The following is a 23,825-nucleotide window of genomic DNA, read 5'->3' as shown; positions in this document are numbered from 1 at the left end:
TGCTGTTATCTGTTTTGTTTTATATGATTGTGACAAAAGAAAGCTTATAATGTGAATTAATGTTTTATTTGATATTTTTATATAACTTTCATCTTAGTATGGAAATTTTGTTTATAAGAATGATGCCATGAATTAATTAAAGGCTATACAATCTGTCACAATTGTATCTATTACCAATGACTGGGTTGGTTGGCACAAGAAGAGATGGGAAACAACAATCCGTATTACTGTTAGGTAATAAATCGTGGGAGTTTAGATTAGGTTGAACCTACGTTGGTATAACAATCCACAAATTACAGATAATACTTCCTTCATAATTAACTTTGGATATACTTTATAATAACAGAGAAATTGGCCATCTTCCCCCATCATTAAAGAAATCTGGATAACACATTACGAATCTAAATGTTGTAATTGCTAGTAACTAAACTGAAAATTATCATTTGCAATTATTATCGAATAACTTGATACAGTCTGTAATACGTAGTAGTGAGATTTTGTCGGTCGAAAAGTTCCGGTCGGCGCATTTTTGCCTCCCTATAACGAAAGGCATCGTTTCTCTTCTATCGGACGAGCTCTCCAATTAACGAAGGTTCGGCGTTGGCGTGCGTGCGTGCGGCACCCGATCGAATTCGACGTCGTCGTACGATCGGTCGGCACGAGAATGGATAAGAGGGAAAGACTAACGCGTCGAGTTCGCCGGAAAACGGGAATCCGTGTCGGATATTAGTACGGTACCGGATGCACGTTTACGCATTAGTAAGGGCAATCGATTCGGGATACGCATAGGTAGGGAAACCCGATCGGAAAAGGAAACGGCCGGCAATTGCTACCGCTAGAAATTCCGAAAGCCAGAAGGGGAGATCGCATAGCGAATTGGCAATTTTATATTACTATCATTCTTAATCTATGCCCAGTTTGCAATGTTAGCCTTAGCCTTAAACCAGCTATGCAATTGCAATTGCACGGGCGAGACATTGGAGGGAAAATTGTTTCCGATAGACGACGGCACAATCAAAGAATTTGCCAAGTGGCCATATACTTCGGCCTACGGACCAAAGCGTAATTTCATCCGTAAAACACGGGTACGGGAGACCCGTCCGTTTCCGTTACGTCGACCGCTTCGTCCATTTGGCTTAACACCCCCAAAGTGGAATGTCTGCCAAGCAATGCACGGAAGGATACAGCCGTCGACAATTGCAAAGTATTTCGAAAAGGCAGGCATGGACATTTATGGACAAACATTCTACAAGCTATTATTGATACATACTTGTTCATCAAAAACTGATTAGTGATTTACTGTATCAGTGTTTTTTTTACTATATTACATTCCAATTATATGGAGAGAGTGTTTAAAAATCTCCTGAAAAACAAAATGTCTGACTTTGGTCCCCAAATTTTGCTAATTAGAGATTTTAATATAATTTATTTAAAAATACTGTTGCAATAACGTTCATTTTGATTTTCCAAAGATTTGTTGAAACAGTTTGGATTTTAAAAAAATTTCAAATAGGAAAAACATTTGTCATTCATTCAATCTAGCCAAAAAATTTTTTAAATTTCAAAATCTACATGAAAAATAACTATTTGAATTAATCATCAAAATATAAAAAACATCCAACACTATAGTTTTCAATTGAAACTTAAGGTACTGTTCACGAATGGGAGTTGGGTAGACTTTTAATATTCAAAACACAGTGTATATTATATGTTAATATCGATCCCCAAAAATCGGCAACACCGATTCCCGTATTATATAGTCGGTCGACGACTTTTTTATAATATTTTATTAAAAAACTTATATTTTTAACTAATTATCGTAACAGATGATGCCCTCCACACGATTTTAAACGTTGCCAGAAAAGTTAAACTCTGGATTTTTATTTTCTGTATTTTTTCATTTGCTCTTAATAAGAACAGTGGAACCTCTATATTCGTCATTAATCTGTTCCTAAGGATCTAACAAATAAGGAAAATGATGAATATAGAAACAATTTTTCTCATAATAAATAACTGATATTCAATTAATCCACTCCAGTCCTAAAAAAGGATGCAAGAATAAAAATTTTGTTGCTTGTAAAACTTTACTGTATTTACTTAGTGGATATAGTGGTAGAAGGGGAAGAAGAGCAATGTTATTATTGTTTAGAAGAAGACATAACATCAATTAAAACATTAGGTAATTCCAATTATGATCTTGGCATACTAAATTGTTTGGCTAAGTTGGAAACTCTAGAGAGGCCGCGGCCGAAGTTTGTCTCTAAAACGTGAACGCCACCGTCTCGTAAGCCTAGAAGTTTGACAATGGCGTTTGGAACGTCTAGCATTATTCCAATGACATTGTCAAACTTCTAGGCTTACGAGACGGCGGTGCTCGACGTTTGCATTTTATAGACGAAAACTTTGGCCGCAACCTCTCTACTTTGTCCATTTTCAGACTTAGCAATAATTTTTTTTGTCTCTATTGTTGTTCTAATAACTTCCCTTTTTTGCTGTTTTTCTTCGGTGCGCTTTGTTGAAGTCGTTGGAACTTGAGTTTTTGAAAATAATCGATGCAAGAAACCGAGAACACGCACGACGACCGCACGAAGCAGACCGATTAACTATGGCTAGATGACGTAGTGTTGTCAACTCAAAATTCAAATTTATAGCTAAACATTTTAATAAAAATATTCAAATCATATTGTTTCCATTAAAATTATTTGATTTTTTTGTGTCTAGATACCATTATAAAAATAGCTAGGCCATTAAAATTTAGGTAATTTGCATAGCTTAATTGTTCATAAATCCACTAAATCTAGCAAAAAATTAGCTAATTTGGCAACGCTAAGCTAACACGACTAGCCGATCGGCACGGGTGCGAGACCGTAATGCCACTGCCGGTGTTGGGAATGACGACGAATATGGGGGAAGTCATCCAAATGTGACGAATATTGAATATTACAAATATAGAGATTCCACTGTATATGAATATTGCAAATAATTATTTACTAATCTCTGCACACAAAGCTAGAACTAATTTAAAATCGTAGGCACAAAAAACCTTTCACACACTGTTTCTAGCAAACAAATTAATGAGCACAAACGTTTTCGGCCGTTTTAAAAGGCCTTCTTCGGGTGCACCGAGGACGGTTGGAAAGTCGGATAGCCAATGTTTACGTGACGTCATTGTTTATGAGGGGTTTCCTCTTACAAGTGACGTCTTAGCAGAGAAGGTTTAAACGAAATTGACCTTGGAAAATATTTTAAGATTAGCCAAGATGCGTGAACTATTGTCGAAGATATGCGAATCTTACTTTACAAAAAGCAAGCTTATCGGTGTACAAAATATATAAAACTCATTATAGATAAGAGTTTGAATTCAAAATCATTATTTTTACGATCCAAGTGAAAAAATGCCCTTGTAAAATAAATACTTGTACAGTTATTATTGTTGTTTGCTTCGTATCTAGTATTATTTGTGTACTTTTTAATTGTACAATCCCAATCCCCACCCAAAACTTTCAGCTTCGATCATCCCCGATCGTCGGGTGTCGGACCAGAAGACTTTTCCCCATATAGCAGTACTCGATCAATTTTGACATTCGTTAGTATTTTCTAATTACCGTAATTTTTAAACATAAATTTGCATAGGCTAATTAAAAGTAGAAACAGCCAATAAGGGACATATGTTGAAAATCATCATATAATTCACACTTTCAATGACTTCATTAAATAAATGATCTTGAAAGTTTCAGATTTGATCATTGAAATGTAGAATGTGTATTATGGCCTCCCAACAGAAATTAGTGAATACGATCTTCAATGTGCTTGCCACTAGTATGCAACACACAATAAAGTCAATACAATACATAAATCAATCATATTAAATTTTTTTTTTCTTTAGTAGCTGTATTTTGTTTATCAAGTGGTAGTCTGTTAGCTGTGAGACAGTCTACCGTTACTCGGATTAAAGAGACTACCACTTGATAAAAATCAATCATAAAGTAGATCTTATTTAGTAAAGAAATAATGTCTAACTAAAAACTTATCATCATGATTTTTTTATTCAAATTTTTCAACTTCGTCTAATTTATATTCTAAAAGTGTATCGTTGTCAAAAAATTTAAAGTTTCCATAAAACTTGGAGCCTTTAAGAAATAACGGAAACCAATATTTATCATCTGCCCACATTTTGTCGTAAGGTATAGAATTTACGGGATACCATTGTGGTTTCATTTCTATAGATAAATAAATTTATTAGTAACGGTATTTTTATTTCAAAACTTATGGGACGTTACCTTCGCTCTCCTTCGGTTTGCCCTCGTAACTCGACGTGGTAAAGACGTGAACGTTGAGTCTGAGTGGATTCTTCACGAATTCGAAATCCAAGATGCCGACTTTCTTCAGCCAATTAGCTTGAAGATCACTTTCTTCTTTTAATTCTCTGTAAAATACAGAAATATGCTAGTACTTTGTATCAAATTTATTTTTATTTTATTTCTTTTAAAAAACAACTAGAAATAGTTAAAATATAGATTTTGTACATGAATAATGCAATCTTAAGTAACAACTTCTGATGTTTTAAGGCAACGTGTTGCTCAAAGCTGAAACTTAACAATAATTAATTTCGCATTTTCATTATGTCTTTCAGCAAAATACTTTATTAAAAACAAACATTTTTGGCTTAATTTATGGGCCCACTTCAGGTTATATGCATTCAAACTGAGTGGTCTACTAAAGCAAGCTCAACATCAACAAACTAGGCTAAAAACATCTTGTCAAGATACTTTCAGAGTTTATTGCTAAATGGTATCCACGTACTGAATCTTCAGTATGAACTTAAGACGAATGCAACCGTGTTGATCGTATAAGAAACCGTAAGAATCGTAAAAAGTATAAATCAATTTCGGGGGGGGTCTTGTTTAATTTTTTTGGACATCACTTTTAAGATTGTCATTCGGCATGTTTTGTAGCATTTCGGTTGAGACTAACCCACAAAGAAATATGTCTATTGAGGTGCATGCAGGTCCCTGTTATGCTGCTGTCAAATCCCAAGTTTCGCCACTATCACTCTCAGAAAAAAAATGCATTGTTTCCATAATCAGATATTACATACTGTTCCATGGTGGATTAGATTGTGTTTATGTTGCAACAGGTTCACATCAGTATTGGATCTTTTGAAAATTAATCATTACTAAGAGCTGTATTTACATCAAGTTTTCTAGTTGATCTTCAGAATACCATTACTAAAGTATTGCCCAAATAGAAATATAGGATGAATCTACATCCGACGACAAGCTTTTTGTGACATACCTCTCGTGGATATTTACAATTATAGATGAAAAGAAATATTTAGTTGACATAAATGACAAATTTTCCAAGTTGGCATCATCAATATCTGTAGTTTTTTTATACTCTATGGTGTTGGCAACCTTTTTATTGAATGTGCACGACATTTGAATTTTCTTTCGCCGGAAGCCTTTATGTCCAAAGATGGAACGTCGCTGTCTGGTCGTGTATTGCTTTGATCCGTGACTGGAGGATTTGTCATTTTTGAGAAATCTACTTTCAATACTGATGAAATGGTGGCTTCAAAAGTTTGGCAATGGACAGTGCTGTGGCAGTGTCTAGTTAAATTTGTTCTCTATAATCTCAGTCACAACAAATGAGTGTAAACCACAAAATGTCCAGGCTTGGAATGGTTTCTGCTAGATATATAATACATGTTTATAAATATAGAAAAATAAGTAAAATTGAAACATCTTTTTAGATTGCTTCAACTTGTCTGTATGTGGTAAGTATTAATTTTATTCTGCTAAAATAATCTGTTATATTCTAATGACATCATTATTTACTTCAAAGCAATTTTTTCACAACTTTACACCTTATACCCCACGTCGGCCGCATTTGAAAGACAACTCGGGAATATTTTATCTGTTGCTGTATCCTTACGGACATTCTGCAGCAATATGATCTTGTATGAAAAGTAAACAACTATCTCTAAGCAACTGACCAGCTGCTCACCTGGCATGTCTTTGTGCTCAATCCGGTAACTCGTCCTACTCACCAACCAGACTATCTTGGCCCATATCACGTACATCGCCGCTTTGACAAGTTTTTGACATCGACATCACAGATTCTACTAAAAGAATATCAATAGATAGGCCGAAACCTGCATTTCTCCTAAGCAAAGAAGCCACCACTGGAACACGACATCCTACGAGCACGTCGGCACTGTCAGACTGTCAACATCCTTCATCTCTGTTCTCTAAATCGAGTGGAACAGCCGAATCTACCAATTGTCAACTCGCCAAGAATACCAGAAGACAACAAACGGCATCGGGGCATGTTATTCGACCATCCGTACATTTTCTAGACACTGTTCCCTTGTCCACTGGGGAATGTAGCACAGAAGGCGCCACCACGTGACCTTTGTCCTCTGACCCCACTTTGCTTTCGGACTCCAACGAGGCAAGTCACCTTTTCCTCCATGCTACCTTTTTGGAGCCAATCACCGTAATAACTTCGAACTTATATGATATCTCAACATCCTTTGTAAATATTGCATAGTCGGTCAAAATAAAGTGAAATTATCGCTTGGATTAGTGCCTCATTTCGTCTTGTCAACAGAACAAAGTCACTGGACACATGTTCAAGGTTGACACCGGATAGCCTGACAAGGTAGGAATTTCGTCTTGCATCAACATGTGCCAAGTTCAGATATTAGCGACACCACTAAACTTATTGGCCGACATTCTGAAGTGGGGACTGAAAAATGGGCTTCACTTCAACCCAAGGAAAACATTTCCATTAAGATGGTCAATAGCCTTAAGTACTTAGGGGTGATCATGGACCACAAGCTGAACTGGTCACAAAATATGTACAATTAGGACAAACCTTTTGTTCAACTAAATGTCTAAAGTTGCAAAATTAAAATGATGTTTATTTCTGTGTCATTCCTGACTTTATAAAATTATTCATTTTGTATTATTAATTTTTTCTTTTCAGGTTTTATTGTTACTTGTATTTGTCACACTTCAGGAAATCATTATAAAAATATGTATATATTTTTTACATTTTCTTTCGTGTGTGTAAAATGATTGGCAGCACTGGTAGCGGTATGTGGTCGTTTGTCCTTTGTTTCCCATACATATATATGTGAAACAAAGGACAAACGACTTTGCTTGATTTGAGCAGGAACAGAGCAAGTATTGTGAATGTTGGACAGGACCATTTCCTTTTTTTTTTGAAATAATACCTTATATGTATATATCTGTAAATATTTTTTGTAATAATGTATACAAACTTGTCTCTAAACATCAATATACTGTCTCCTTCATCACATGGTGACCCACACACACACTGAATAGCCCTACAAGATATTTCAAAGAGCATTTGGTTTTCCACACCCTCACCATTATTTCTATACCTATGACACCACCTTCCTCTCTATGGTGTACTATGCAGTCCATTTAGGTAGACTGCATTGACCACAGGCACATAAAAAGAAACTTAACAGTGACCAATGTTCTTAAGATTTGTCACACCTATCTCATGACATCTACTTCTGCCCTACTGGTTATCTCTGGCAAGATGCCTAGTATCCTCTCTATTAACACAGCAGCCAGGTTCTAGTACCTAAAACATGACTATACCATGTACAGTACATGGACAATGAATCTATCTACAACCATGAAAAAGATTTATCTGTTCATCTCTTCCTCACCCAGAAGCTTGTCTGATGGCATGATCACCATCAGACAAGTTCCCTGTGATGAGGTGCACTCAGTATATATATATTGATGGATCCAAGAGCACAAGCTAATGTAGGAACTGCTTTTGCTACCCAATAGGAAGACTCAGTTTTATGATCAAGACTGGCTCTCTGACCAGTGCTGTGTTTCAGGCAGAACTGTGGGCAATTCTGACTGCAGGTCACAAGCAATGATCAACACCATGGTAGAAATATTAACATTTTCACCAACTCACAGTTGGCAATTGATGCTAATAATGCCATAGATTCATGACAACCTATCATCTTGGACATTCAAACTGCAGCAACAATTATGCCATAATCTGGGTCATGGGACACATTGGAATTGAGGGTAATGAAAGAGCAAACAAGTAGGCTCACCAATCTTCCTTCTTAGCATCCATGTTATTCTTCTGTTCCCATCATCATCATCATCAGATGCCATCTACATGACTAGGTCAATGCCTGCTGGTCACCCTCTGAGATGCTAGTGAGAAGAGAGTCATCACTGAAGCTTTTCCTGGTTGTTGGGGATACTTCCAATCAGCCTACACACATTAATGAACTGACACAATTTTGGACAAATCACAGGAGATTCAGAGCATACTTTCAACATTTTCATAATGATAATTTTCTTCATTGTGATCAGGGTTTCTCAAACGGGATCCCAGCTGTTTTTTTAACCCGGAAAATCCCGCAAATTTCTTAAAAATTCACTTTTTTCTTTTTTGTCTTAAGGTTGAGGAAATTTTGCAAATAGAAAGTATAATTAACTCATAAACTGTCATAATCCATTTGTATTTATTAATTTTAAGCCTGCTTATTAGTTTTTTAAATTTTTGCTTGTTACGACATCCCACAGATTGTCAATAATCAATATGTATTTGTGGCAGGACTCTGAAAATTCTTTACTTGTCAGAACCTGTGATATCTTGAATAATTGCACCGATGCTGTCTTAATTTTAACTATGTCCAGTAGCTTCAATAACTGCATTATGCCAGGTTGTGCAAATTGAACAAGGATAGAAACGAGTACGAAGTCTGCAAGTATGAAGTTTTTCTTCGTAAACCCGATTATTAAAGCCAAAGTAACTGCCAAATTATTGGGCTGTAAGCTCGATACCGCTATTAAAGCAGCCAAAGTAGACAAATCAAGAATACTTGAGAGCAAAAGAAGTACTGCAATGCATCTCGAAAACGAACTAGAAATCTTCCAGGCTACGGGTGAAAAAACACGTAACATTTGTCTTATCTTAAATGCATTAAAGACGATTCCACCCACATCCATTGAATTGGAAAGGCCATTTTCGGTAGCGGGACTTTTCATTATTAAAATAATAACCAGATCGAGCGATCGGAGTATCGACCGTCTATGGTTTTCAAAATCTTATAAAAATTTACAATAATATTTTGTATTATGTTTTATTTAAATAACAAAAATTACCTTATAAGTTAGATGTTTGATCTAAGTTCATTTTTTCTTTAAATTTTCAACTAAATTCAAAGGCATTTTTTAAAGCAGTTTCCAACAAACTTTAATAAATTTTTTTCTATTTCTGAAAATTTCTATGTAATTCAAAGGTAATTTTAATATATATTTTACACTGCATTATTAATATTGTGATTTTGGAGGTTGCAGAACATACAGTAAAACCTATTTTTATGCGGTGGATAGGGACCACATAAAAAAACCGCATAAAAAAAACGCACAAAACTTCACAAGTGGCTATAAAAAATAGTTTTCGCAACACAATTAAAAAATATTTTTTTTATGCGGTCAATAGGGACCGCATAAAAAAAGTCTCACATAGAAAATAACTCAAAACCGTACGAAATAACTAGGAATTGCTTTTTTAAACGAAATCATGACGAGGCTTGGCAGCTACTTGGAATCTCGCCAAACCTTTTGGAATCTGATTTAGAAAATACATAAATAATACAGTACATTTACCTTCAATTTACGCTTTGAAATAAATCTTATCTTAATGGTCCAGGAATGTGAAAGTACTTTGAAGGTTTAATTAACGTAATTAAAACAGACGTAGAATTTATTGACAACAGATGTCGGCACTTGACTGCATCGTCTCGTCTATCGTCTGTTTTACATATTTTTGTCCAGGTGGTGTTTTGTTGACTTAAAAAATAAATTATTTCATTTTTTGCATATTCATGCAATAATATTACTATAATAAGTTCATTTATGCTATAATAAGTTTATTTAGCTATAATAAGTCAACGTGAGACATGACAAATCGCACGAGACTAGTCGCCAACTATACTGCACAAATAAAAAATCGCACAAAAAAAAGACCGCATAAAAACAGGTTTGACTGTATTAAATTACTTTTAAAAATGAAAAATAATTATATCATTCAATTTCAAGATATTTTTTACATTTTAAAAATAATTAATTCTATCCCGAGAAACAGTTCACTTTTTTTCCCGAAATCCTTGGACAAGCAAAAGACCAGGAAATGAGAAAACCCTAACTGTGACATTTGTTATGTCCCAGATGGAGCATGTCACTATCTACTAGAACATCCAATACAAAGGATAGGAAACAAAAAATAAGGATTCTCCTTCCACCAGATACTAGCGGGCTCTGACAGCTAAAGGAACTGGTGAAAACCAAGGATGTCTTCGACAACTTAGGAACTTATCCACAGCTTCTTCCTCCACATGAGTAAATTAACAAATCCTTTTTTCTGATTTACTCTTCTCTAATTTAGGTAAACACAAGTAAGCAGACTACTCTTGTAAATATCAGTAAATATTTATGTATTTGTACTTTTAGGTATCCCTGTATGTATTGTATTACTGTCTCATGCTTGCATGCTATAATATTCTGTTTTTGGTTATTGCAATATAGTGAAATTCTGTTAACCTAGCATCTGGTCGTCGTCGAGGGTTATCGGTAAATTGGGTAAGTCCAGAGTTAAGATTTTCACGTAAAGCCCTGGTCACACTATGCGATTTCCAGCCACGCGGGCGACTGCAACCGCGACGGCCGTTCCCATTAACTAGTAATCCCCCCTCGAAAACTGGCACGACTGCAACCACAGCTAGAAACAAGAAGTTTGTTCTACTCGCGACGGTTGCAAATGCGCATCCAATCAGAAAACGTCTTTGTGCCACGTCACACTTTGTGTTGTATATTTGTCAACATATCTTGATTATAACATTTGTATTAACTCAGATTCAGTACATTTAAATGCTATATTCAATATAAATCAAATCTGAATTTATAAAAGTTATTGTTAGATTTTTATTTTAAAAAGTTTCATTACTTTTAATAATATACAATTGAATAAAATAAATGCTGATATAAAAAAAAAGAATATATCAATTATAAATGAATTAAATCATTCAAGCTTTCCTCTAAACCCCTTCAACCCTCAAATATTCACTTTTATAAGATTGATAAATAGCATCCAAAACTTCTGGGATAATGACTGATATCGAATTATGGCCCACTCTAAATTGATATGTCAAACTATGAAACATTTTCCCTAAATTATATATAAGTATTGGTATTCATACGGATATATCCCCTATAACCTTCGGCATCCGAAAGCCTTAATTCATTCATCAGCTGGTGAAAGCGAGATTGTTTAGCCCGTTGATTTTCATTTCACCAAGTTTTAACCCAGCATGAATGTTTTCTCTTATTTTTCTCTTTGTATATTCTTGCCAGCTCTAACAAAATTATTGCCTTTTTTTCTTTTATTCATTCCAGAAAAGGAACTGCTTGCTATTTTAATAAGAAAAGTAGCTAAAATTCCGTAAATACTCTGAAGTAGAACGTAAAATGTCGGTGAACTCATGAAAGTAGACAAAAACAAGCTACTGTAATTTTATTGGTTTATTATAGGGTCACGTGTTCCGAGTTGCAACATCAACAAACAATGTGTGACCACGAGAAGACGCGCGCGACTCGCGCTTGTTGCACTTGCAGTCGCCTGCGCGGCTGGAAATCGCATAGTGTGACCAGGGCTTAAGGGTATGTCCTACATGTGACCACGGGCACAAGTGTGCTTCCAAGTGGAGTGGACAAACTGATTCTAGCAAATGTGATGTCCGGAGTAACTGTGCTTAACGTGCAGCGACCACCAGATGATGCTTCTACATGTGCATTCAGGAAGCAGCTACTAAGCAAGTTTGATAACTGCTTCCACTGCTCACACTTCCAAAGAAGAAAATGGCTGATTATGTAGATGAATGAAAACAATGACAAATAGATTGTGTATACATGTATATATTTTAATAATTTTTATGTAATTTAATTTCTGATTTTGTAAATGCAACATTTTAAAAATAAAACTTTTTTAAACTTATTCTATGAACATTCTTTATATTTGTTGAGTATCTAGTTAGTGATAACATTTACTTTTATAATTTAATGTTTTAATACTTGTCATATTTTCCAAATCAAGCACTCAATGAAGTCATTTTGCTGCCATTTTGTAAACAACATGCATCCACTCTGGACGGAAGTCACTCGCAAGGTGGAGGCGCATACGAAGATTCTTTCCACTCGTGGTCGCTGGACACTGTCACGAAGGATGTACTGTACCCTAAAGTGTTCAAAACATGCAGTTCTTGGAAAGATGTGTGGATTCTCCTTTTACAGATGAGAAATGCCAGATCTTCGCTGAGCAGACATGTACCACAAACTAAGAAGCTTTTCTGAGTTGCCAGTAGTGTTAGCCTTGTAACATTTTCTTGATAATTTGAGAAGAAAGAGTTCTAGGTGGTATAGATCTACAGAGTATCTGCTGGCCTTGTTCGAAGTGTTAAAAGGCAGATGTCTCAGCAGGGATCTAAAATGTTTAGTTTTGCTGGATATCCAAGAGGCCACTATAATCCTGATATTGTTCTGTGGCACGCTCTTGGTTTGTCAACTCTTGCAATTCCAAGAAGACTTCATCTTCTCCTGGATTTCAGTTAGCCTTACAGTTCTTTTAGAGATTCTGTGAAGGAAGGCGTCAGTTCACTGTATTAGCTTTTTGCAGATCATGCCACTGCAAAAGAATACAGCAAGATGTTTGCATCTTGCTGTATTCTTCTGCAGTGGCACTGACTTGTCACCATCTCAACTTTACAATGAAGAATAAAGTGGCCTTTTGTGGTAGCATTTGCCAAATTCTACACTGGTTGGGTGGAAATGAAATGGTTGCTCATGGATTTAAAATGAACAAAGATTGTATCACTCTGCTTTTGTGTGCAAATGTGTCTGGAATGCATAAAATGCCAACCAATGCTTGTAATTGGAAAATCAAACAAACTAAGGGTCTTTAAAAACATGACAAATCTACCAGTCATACCATGCACAAACTAATAGTTGGATGTCAGCAGCTATGTCAAAGGATTGGTTCTTCCATCACTCTGTTCCTGCTGTTAGAGAAAATTTTGAAAAGGAAGGACTACCAAAAGATAGCAAAGTGGTTCTCCTGCTTGATAACTGTCATGCTCACTCTTCAGCTTCCAAGCTTTCCTGCAAATGTGATGTCTTCGATATCTTCTGTGGATCAAGTTGTCATACAAAATTTTAAAGTGACATACAGGGTGTATTTTCTTCAAAACTTAGTAAACAACAATTGCAAAGCTGTTGAATTTCAGAAACAATTCAACATAAAGGACACTGTTTATGCTGCTGCTTTGGCATGGAACAGTGTGGAAGCCACTCCGCAAAATTTGTGGAAAGGAACTATAGCCAGGAGTCACAGATCTAGTAATGTTTGCTAAGGAAGACATCTCTGCATTTGATACAACAATCTGTTAGCAACATTCTTGAAAGAATCCCAAAGCAGAATGCAATTGCAAATCTTTCAGAAACTGAAATTCAAGAATGGCTGAATATGGAAACTATGGTAAATGCTACAATTATTGAAAGTGTTATTAATCCACAAAAGCCACAAGATATAAAAGATGAGGATGAACCAAATGGAAAACAACAGTACAATGGCAGAAAGCAACTGAATTCATTACAAAATTTCTTGAACTTGCAGAGAACTGCAGTTATTATGATGTATCAGAAGTGATAAATGTTCATGTTTTGAACAATTTTACACACACACACACAAAAAGGAACAATCATGTAAGCAAGTGGACATTAGAGACATATTTGAAAGGGCTCATCAGAAAGTTAAGCATTGTCCTTTACCATTGTCATCAACAACTTCTGACATAAACATCATGGAAGGACCAAGAGGAAGACCAAGATGACATGACGATGTGATAGGCAAAACCAGTTAGCTTGTACATGATTTTTCTAAAGACATTAGTGTACAGGTTTGATACGAGAAGCAGAAATATTTAGCACACTTGGGATCAATAATTATCACAGAAACAGCTATAGTACATTATTGTTCATGTACAGTACAGTACTTTGATAATTAGAGTATGTCTGTAATTATAATTGCCTTACAGTCCTTATTTCTAAAGTTACTTTTAATTGTCTACATGGACTTTACTCATTACTATGACTTTACACTGGTGTTTAGATAGTGACACAAAAATGAGAATTAGTTCAGAAAAAACAAATTTTCTTTATTACATCACCTGTAGTAATTTCCCTGCATATACTACAGGTGATGTAATAAAGAAAATTTGTTTTTTCTGAACTAATTCTCATTTTTGTGTCACTATCTAAACACCAGTGTAAAGTCATAGTAATGAGTAAAGTCCATGTAGACAATTAAAATTAACTTAAGAGTATGTCTGTATTTATACACAATAAAAGTGTACAAAGCATAAAGAATAGTGTACTTGTTTCAAGCCAACTAAGGATAGGAATAACCTGAAAAAACTGAAATGACATGTTAATCATAAAAGATGGATTTGTAATTTTACACATGAAGATATATAAAACTGTGTCCAGGAAAGTGAAAAAAACCAGAAAAACTTCCACCGTTCAATAAGGCAACATACTCAATAATTCAGCACTGCATCGGTCCCGACAACACCAGGTTAATGGAATCTCACTGTACAGTCAACTAACATTAATACAAATCACTTGGAAAACACTAATTAGTTTGCTTTATCAAAAATTTGCATTGGCAATTTTCAGAGTAAATGTCGGGAGTTAAGGATTAATATGCAATCGAAATCTCTAAATTATAATATTTTGAAGTAATTTACTAAGTAAAGTTAAATAAAATTAAGTTTATTTAAATCATTAATTTATTTTTGTAAATAATGATTTCCAAATCAAACAAAATGAGGAGAGACAGTATTCATGACATTATATTAAGATTTATCCAAATCAATCTCCAACAACACAAGGTATCTTCTGTAGTTAAGTCAGTATAGTGAGAGGACATTGACATAGCCTTGATGCAGGAGCCCTGAATTTTTAGAGGTCAGGTTAGAGGCTTGTTTAACTTAGGTGTTACTCTATTATTACTTTTCTTTGTAGGATTATGTCTAGTAGACTTCGTCTCTGGCCGGTGGGACAACTAGTATCGTAAGTAAAATTCTACAGAATAAATTTGAAAGAATAAGTGTATATATTAGCCCAGGATTATTTTAGTTATTTTCATTATTGAAAATTTATAATTACAATTATATTTTACAATTACGTAAATAATTTCTGGGCTACCCGAAAATCTGCCAGAGGACTCTTGGCTTAAATGCAATTATATAACATGGATGCCGTCACAAAGAATTTTTAATGATTTTTAATATTTGTAGATGTCGTAGCCTACAGAAATGGCTCGACGTTGAGATTGTTTTTAATTGCGTGTAAATTTTTCGATAGTATTTGTCTGTTATTTTTAGAAGTTTTACTTCACGTAGCCTGCTGTTTGTGGTTCCTGGATTGGAATTAAAAAAGGATGTAAATAGGAAAAAGGACTCAAACATTGTTTGTATAGTCTTAAATTTTCAATAATTGAAAGAATAAAATTCATATGCAAAATATACAGGATCCAGATTTTACAGAATCTGACAACAACAGTAACTTAGATTAACTTTGTACACATTTCCAATCATGAAAAAGACATTGTAAAATATACAGTGCAAACATTTTTGGACCTGTTTAGTGGCCAGCCTCGGGCTTCTACAGAAGATTTGCATTGCAAGCCAAACATCCTAAATTTTCGGGAACATTTCTTGACTTTGTCCTTCCACATCACCAGTTCAAAACAACAGCATATTTAAAACTAAAGTTTCTTTTATTACATTATTAATGCCCAAAATATTTAATGACAAACATAAATTGTAATATAAAAAATTTTTCACTGTTTTATTTTTTTAATTCATATTACACTTTATGTTTATGTTGTTAAATATTTTTGGGTGTTAATCATGTAATAAGAAATGTTTATTTCTAAATATGATGTTGTTTTCAACTGGTTATTTAGATTTAAATGTTTCTCATGTTTTAGATAATATCTAATTATACATATTTAAACATATTTTTCTGAACTTTGAAAATATTGTTAACATTAACAAAGTAATAGTGTTAAATTTTTTAAAAATAATCTAATATGTACAATATATTTAATCCTTTTATATGTATATATTAACGTAATGAGTTCGCGACGAGGGGTGTAGCCCGAAATGCATTTCTGTTGACAGAGTAAAGATTCTTTTTTAAAAAAAGACACGCGATATTGAGAGATTGTACGAGAGGTCCGACAAGATAATATTTGATTATCACAGAAATAACAAATGGACTGTTCAAGAATATCTTCGGTGACACCATCCATTACATAGAAATAACTGAAGATTAAAAAAAAGATAGACTAAGGCCAAAATAAACACAGTTAGGCATACCCTCTGGAAGGATAATTATGATTATAATGCTAACAATCATCTTCATATCCATATCAAAACCAATGAAATAAATATGGATTCTAAAACATTTAAATTTTGTGAAAATCTACTAATTCTGCTTAAGAAAAACATAATATGGATGACTTACATTATTGTGTAGCTAATTCTCTACAAGTAAACAATTTTTTATACTTAAAAATTGAATGAAAATAGAAAATAGAGCTAACTGATATACATAGGCTTGCCAGATTTTCACAATGTCAAACCAGGACAGGTGAAGGAAGTACCCCTCACTTCCTCCCATTACAATTCAACAAACTTAAATTTTACACAAGATTTAGTAATTATGACAAGAAAACAATATGCATGCATAAAGAATAGTTAGTCACTAACTCATTAAGGCACATTGTATCCTGTCTCTGCTCTTATTTGACCTGTAGGAGTACGTCCCAGTAGGAAGGTGGCAGACAGTAGCCGGACATCAAGATCGAGTTGCACTACGGTCACCTTTCTTGGTTTTGGGTGTTTCCAAAACGTTGCTCCACTGGATTTCTAATTAATTTACATAAATTTTGGTATCTTACCTCTAACCGACACAAAATTACAACTGGAACACTGGGACATCTGGTAATCCTGTACATACCATATACATATATACAACTCTTAGACAAAAAATTAGAATATTCACTTAACTGAAAGTTTAGTGTACATTTTCTCATGAACAACACAGAGTACGAAACTTGTTTTTACCCTGTCTATGTATGTTTATTATATCCATTAATCAGACAAATAACTCAAACATTTTTTTGTTACAAATGGAAATGAAATGACAAAAAATTAGAATATTAGCAAAAACAACCAAACAGCCATAAAAAACTAAATTGTAATGCAAATTTCCACATTGCCGGGCAAGCAGAATAACAGTACAACATGGGGCGTATGCACGACATCGGTGACAGAACTAAATTTATTATCATAGCCTCGTACAAAGTAAGAACACAAAAAGAAATTGCAAATTACGTAAAATACTCGCAGCCAATAGTTTCTAGAGTACCGAAACAACAAAATCGCTTTCGAGTTTTAACTAATAAATGCCAGAAATGCAGACGTAAACGAGCAACGACCGCGAGGGACGAGAGAAACTCGAGAAAGATTGTCGTGCAAAACCGCTTTAAGAGCATTAAACACTTGCACGCACAACGGAGAGCAACCGGAGCGAATGTTAGTAGCCAAACTACACGCCAAAGGTTGCACGCCTTGCATTTCGACTTCCACGTTCCCAAGACAAAGCTATCTCTAACAAAAAAGCAACAAGCGAGTGTCAGATGGAGCAGAGAGAGGCTCACGTGGAACGAGACAACCGGAATAACGTTCTCTTTGGTGACAAATCCCCGTTTTGTCTCTCCTGCGGTGACCAAGGCCCATGCGTACGGAGAACAACCAAAAGAGACCTTCGAAAAGAACCGTACAAAGAGATCCACAAAGTTTGCATCATCTGTCACGACGTAGGGACGAACGAGTGCTTACGGCATAGAACAACCGTACATTATTTGGGAACGTGTCAATGCACAGACATCTTAGAGACATTTACGATACCACCGGCAAAGGATTTAATCGAGAAAACATTTCTATTTCAACAAGACGGAGCATCGTCTCATACCGCAAAGTCGACGATACGTCGGTTACAAGAACGACAGATTGCAATCCCGCACTGGCCAAGTAATTCCCCGGACTTAAACCCGTCGAAAATTTGCGGGGTCACGAAACGACAACTTAACGAACGGCGATCAAAATCTAAAGAAGAACTAGCGATGCGCATTCGACACATTTGGAACTGCAGCACTAGAAAAAAATGCAAAGCATTAATCCACACCGTGCCCGACAGATCGAGAGCACTAACTACGGCAAACGGCAACACCACAAAATATTAAGTTTATTTTGTTGTATTTCCTATATTTAACTCACATTTAGCTAATATTCAAATTTTTTGTCACGGTCAAACTGTCATTCTATTTTTTTGTCATTTCATTTCCATTTGTAACGAAAAAAGTTCGAGTTAATTCGTCCGACTAATAGGTATAATAAATATACATAGACATTGTTTATGTAGGACAAAAAAAAGTTTTGTACTCTGTTGTTCACGAGGAAAATGTACACTAAAGTTTCATTAGGCAAAAATAATAATTTTTTGTCTAGGAGTTTTAGAATATGAAGATAAAATTTGTGCAGAGAATAGAAGAGTGGTCAGGCAGACGACTTAACTAGCACGCATACAGACATTGCAGCCAGTTTGTATTTTAACATAAGCTTACCTAACGGCAGCTTCTTCTATCGTTTCTCCTTTTTGCACTTTCCCACCAAAACCATTCCACTTTCCTTCTCCGAGTCCTCTTTTCTTCAATCCCAACAAAACACGATTCGATTCCCTTACTAATACAATCGTCATTACGACTGGATTATTCCTTAATCTACGCACCAAAAATACATCAAAAAATCATTTGGCATAAATAAATTTATAAACTAATTATAAAAGTTAAACAGCTTACGCAAAAGACGTCATTTAATAAGACTTATATGTAAACAAACATATAAAATTTTAAATAACTCGCTAAAAAGTAAGCGAAGGGAACGGCGAAAAATCTCCCGCCAAATAAAATTTTAAACCTACGAAAGTCACGTGCGAACCACGCCACACAAAGCAGAACAGCGTGACATATACAGCGCCCTAAGAAGGGAAAAAAATGACGTGTGACGTATGCAATTAGGTCAACATATTGAGTGGGCAATAAGAGGGCCTTTTTTAGCAAGAGAAGTGCGAGAATTATATTTAATAAATGTGAACTAAAAATAAAAAGTAATTTCTATAAATCTTGCTAATGTAAATTTTCTATTTAAAAACACATTTTATTACAGTGTCTGTGAGATTAGTCACTTTAAAGTAGCCAAGTTAACTATATCATCTTTATGCTATTTTTAATTATTGGCTAATATTGGTTAGCTTACTTTTAATTATTTAGTCAATAACTAAAAATATTTGCATTCTCAGTATGACTGATTTTTAACCGGGATGACCCGAAATGGATTAATGGACGCTCGGGCGAGTTGTCGAGGAGTGCCATCCGGGGACTTTTTGTGGGAAAATGGCCCTTAATTAGGTTTCGCACGTGTGAAGAAAACCCAGAAAACTCTACGCAGCCAGCCCGTTGGTGCGACTACCGGTGTTCGGTGGTTTCATCCACTCGGTCACCGGTATGTTTTTTATTTTTTTAACCCTTTTCGCCCTGTGGGCAATAAGAGGGCCTTTTTTAGCAAGCCCATTATGGGTTCGGCCAAGCCCAAAATGGGGCGGCCGGGTGGTGAAGGACGAGACCCAACATATCCGGACGGACCATCCCCGAAAAATTCCTGGGATTTTTCGACCCGTCCCGATTCGATCCCGGGTCCCCCAGAGCGTAGGCTGGCATCTTGACCGCACGGCCATCCGGTCGTACGCTGGTGGGCCCCATTACACGAAATATAGTGTCGAGCAGTGCCATAACACCTTTTACACGTATTACTAAAAGTACTAAAAATGCAATAACTTTGCATTGATGTAGTAGTTGTCATGAGAAAAAACTATTAGAAAAAGATTTAAAAACACAGATATTATTTTAAAAACTCTTTCTGTTCTGCGAACTGTAAGAGAGTATTCCTTCTTCTTACCTGTTTCTTACAGCCTGCCAAGAAATCAATTATTCGTCTACGGACACAGAAAACAATTGAACGGTAAAAAAGAAAATGTTATTCAAAGTAAATTTACATTGAAAGATTCCCGCTTTTCAACTATTTTATTTAGGAAATATTATTGTCATTTTGCTATAAAACGAATGGATACTGTAAAATTATAAAGTGGACAAAGTTTTGTTTATATTTATTACAGTAAGTACGGCAGATTAGGGCCGCTTTACAAGAAAACACTGTAAAGCGCTCTTAGCGGAAGTTTTTAATATATACCGGATGAATTATAATTCTTCACTCCCCGACAAAACCTATCACTGGATTATAAAGGTTTTGTCGTGGAGTGAAGAAATTTGAGAATGCTTCGTGGAAGATTCGACATAGGTGTCCCGAAGCGTCTTTAAGGTCTTAGAAGAATTTTTTCCCAATAACGCACAAAATTTGATATTTGCGCGTTGTTCCTCCGGACTTTGTTTCTCGACGTCTCGCCGATACGACCTTCGGCAAACGGTAACCGTTCTCGTCTTTGCGGCCGGTACAGATTTGTTCGAACATATTTCTCTATTCCCGACAAGTTTAGCCAAGACGCGCATTACGCGTTCCCTTTTTCGTGGTCTTTAATCGACTAACCCGGCATAATTCCGGGAACTTTTCGAAGCTCCCTCGTATTAACCGTCGGAAATATTTAGCAAATAATGTTTTTTATAACCCAATTGTTAATAATTCGAATCGATGTAGCATCGATACATTAATATTTTGTCGATACGTTTATTACTTACTCTTATACTTAAACTGTTTCTATTTGTTAAATTTGTACGGAATATATACAAACTATAGAGGGAAAAAATTACTTTTAGATTTTTTTCTATATTTGATATTTGGCTTAAATATATATGTTACAGTCAAAACCCGTTTTTAGTTAGAACGCGTTTTAACAACCGATCGTGGACCTCTCGGCTCAGAGAGCACTAAGAACTAAGTTACGTTGTTAGTATCTATTCGTCAGTCCCATAACTAAAAACTTTGCGGTGTTTGAGAGTGCTAATTTTATAGTTACCGGCGTATCGAGGGATTTATCAATGCGTGGCAAAGGCGACTCGCCGGAAGAGTGCCTAACGGAGGACTCGACGGAAACCGGCCCCTATTCGGATGTTTAGATACCTGGAGGAAACCCGGAAAACTTCGCGCAACCAGACCCGAAATTTGACCGACAACCGGTACGACGGGTAAATATAACTAGGGAGAACCGGGAAGAGGGAACCGAGTATAATATTGCCAATAAGGGACGCCGAAATTATCGGGATAGTCGCGGATACGAGGAACGCGGGACGAAGTTAGGGTCCGTTCGTAAATTACGTACGCAGTTTTCCGGACATTTTTACTTTCCTCTCGTTCCGGTTTGTCCGGGTTTCCGTAACCGCCTCCCCGCTTCGGACGTCTAACGAAACTCGACCTTAAAAATCTTTATCGCTTTACGAAGTATATATACCGTAATAGATAGAAGCGACGAAATTAACGGTTGTGTAACGTCGGCAACAATGAATCGCCATGTGAAATTTCGTCGAAGAGAAAAATCGGGCGTGATTGTCGTGTAGCCGTATGTCTTAATTGCTTGTTCCATTCGCTGCGAAGAGTTGGTAATCTTCTACACAGCGCCTTGGAAGACGTGAAGCTGGATAAACGGAGACGTCGGCGCCAGTGTCGATCAAGAATGCCACTTTGGACGTACTGTACGGTCCGTGATGAATAGGCGACGGCTTGGAGTTTCGGAATCAGTCGTCGTCTCTACTGACTCTCGTTTTCGTTTCCCCATCGAACAAGGTGGTCGGCAGCGTCGGGCATTCGCGCCAAATTTCGTATGGTACCAGTAGATATTGTTAGGAGAGGCGGTAGGTGGAGAGTGTCGTCTGAGCCTTCCACGGCTGGAGTAACGGCGGCGAGTTGGGGAACGGCCATATCGTCGTGACATCTCGGAAATTTGTGTTGAGAGTTTGGTGATTTGCGCCTCGAGCGCAGCGATTCTGGGTTCGCTTGTGGCAGGGGTCGTAGACGTGGAGATGTTCGGTGTCGGAGGGTATAGTTCGCTAAGACGGTCAGCGATCTTAGCGAGGGATACGGTTAGTATCTTCTGCATATCTGTGGGAAGACGGGATAACCAAATACTTTTGAGTAAGTCCTCCGTAACTGTATGGCCCGTGAGTTCTCAAGCGTCGAAGAAACTGCGATGGCGTGCGGTCGCCGAGCTCTTCGGTACGTAGGAGCTTTTCGAGACGTTGAGCTTCGGACTGGGACACGCGGTCGATCAGTGCCCGCTTTATCGCTTTGTACTTGTCGGTGTTCGGAGGTCCGGCCAATATGTCCTGCACTTCGGTAGCCATGCGTTCCGATAAACTCGCGACCACGTAGCTATATTTAGTTTCGTCGTGAGATACATTAGCGAGGATAAATTGACTCCCTAGCTGGGCGAACCATAGAGTTGGGTTTTCGGACCAAACTGGCGGAGGCTTAACTGCCACACGGCTGACAACGGGTTCGCTCATTTTCGTCACGTACAGTACCTGGTCAAATACAGTATTGCTATTATCCGGGCGAAATTCCTGAATTTCGATAGGAAATATATGTTCGAAAGTTCCAAATGTTCGGATCACCAATGTAGGCTGTGGTCGTCGGGCACTATAGTCCTTGTCAGGTCGAAGCGGTTGGATCTCGATCATACACGTCAGATCTCGTTAGGCGCCAGAGGAAAAAAGGCGGAAAATCCTCGATGTCGCTGACGTCACCACCGCGCGAGACCCTCTGGCAGCGTCCGCAGGCGTTCGCGCCCTTAGTAACAACATTTTGTACGAACATTGCTACAGTCGTTCGTACGAGTAAATACAATCGATATGTGTACTCGTGTTGCGTGTTAGTCAACGCGAGACACTAACTCATTTAGATGGATATGTCGGGTCCCGTCCCTCACCACCCGGCCGCCCATTGTGGGCCTGGCCGATCCTACAATGGGCTCGCTAATGGAAGCCCTTTTAGTGACCATTCGGCGGAGAGAGTTTTTTTTATAAAAAACTCATTAAGATGGCCGCTGTTTAATCCATTACGCGATTTTATCCCATTGTGCAATGGAACTGGCCAGTATATGAAAGAGAGAAAAAATGAAGCCCCGACTCATGCTTACTATAATTAATCTGGATCGGACTCGAACGCAGTTTCCACGGTAACCCTTGCATCATACGGTAACCCTTGCAGCCATCTTGTCAGATGGAAGGACCCGCGAATAGAATGAAATTCCATTCGGGAGAGACTTAACGATTTAAATGAATCTCACCTGTATAACTTGGGTATATGAACTGATTGCTAGAGACTGATAGAATTAAAGTCCTTCTGATTCAACAAAAATTTTGATTGAAATAAAAACATCTTTCTTGAAGCCAGTGATTCTGTATTTTTTTAACCAATGAAAAATTTCTGCTGCTTTAGAAAAGGAAACATGACAGGGTAATAAATAATTAATTTTATCACAAGAAAAAATTTTTTTAACCGGTGTTCCTCGTTCAGCGGATATTAAGAAAATGAATCGAATGAATGTTCCTCTTAGACG

The 23,825-nt window shown here is 36.6% G+C and overlaps 1 protein-coding gene across 3 annotated transcripts; it reads right to left on the bottom strand.

Annotated features, from left to right (window-relative positions):
* Positions 1-4,027: 4,027 nt before the first annotated feature.
* Positions 4,028-23,691, bottom strand: LOC136976944 (oxidized purine nucleoside triphosphate hydrolase-like). 3 transcript variants are annotated; one of them, XM_067272341.1, is made up of 4 exons: positions 23,553-23,691; positions 18,826-18,981; positions 4,281-4,426; positions 4,028-4,220 (listed from the first exon to the last, which is right to left on the bottom strand). In XM_067272341.1, exons 2-4 carry the CDS (start codon positions 18,957-18,959, stop codon positions 4,045-4,047), a joined length of 456 nt encoding a protein of 151 aa, XP_067128442.1. In that variant the 5' UTR covers positions 18,960-18,981; positions 23,553-23,691; the 3' UTR covers positions 4,028-4,044. The 3 variants fall into 3 exon arrangements, with proteins under 3 accessions (XP_067128442.1, XP_067128443.1, XP_067128441.1); XM_067272342.1 differs by lacking the exon at positions 23,553-23,691 and adding an exon at positions 23,403-23,424; XM_067272340.1 differs by lacking the exon at positions 23,553-23,691 and adding an exon at positions 19,060-19,210.
* Positions 23,692-23,825: the final 134 nt, after the last annotated feature.

The sequence above is a fragment of the Centruroides vittatus genome, unplaced genomic scaffold, assembly GCF_030686945.1.
Source record: "Centruroides vittatus isolate TY-2023 unplaced genomic scaffold, ASM3068694v2 contig_436, whole genome shotgun sequence".
Lineage (NCBI taxonomy): Eukaryota > Metazoa > Arthropoda > Arachnida > Scorpiones > Buthidae > Centruroides > Centruroides vittatus.
Note: the sequence above shows the minus strand (reverse complement) of the source record. Positions and strands in the feature narration are given on the sequence as shown.

Bases quoted from the DNA above. Each gene is read 5' to 3' on its own strand.
- LOC136976944 (XM_067272340.1), bottom strand. The intron at 4,427-18,825 runs GTAAGCTTATGT...TGTATTTTACAG, and splicing joins ATAGAAGAAGCTGCCGTTAG to AGAATTAAAAGAAGAAAGTG. The intron at 4,221-4,280 runs GTAACGTCCCAT...ATTTATCTATAG, and splicing joins CAAACCGAAGGAGAGCGAAG to AAATGAAACCACAATGGTAT.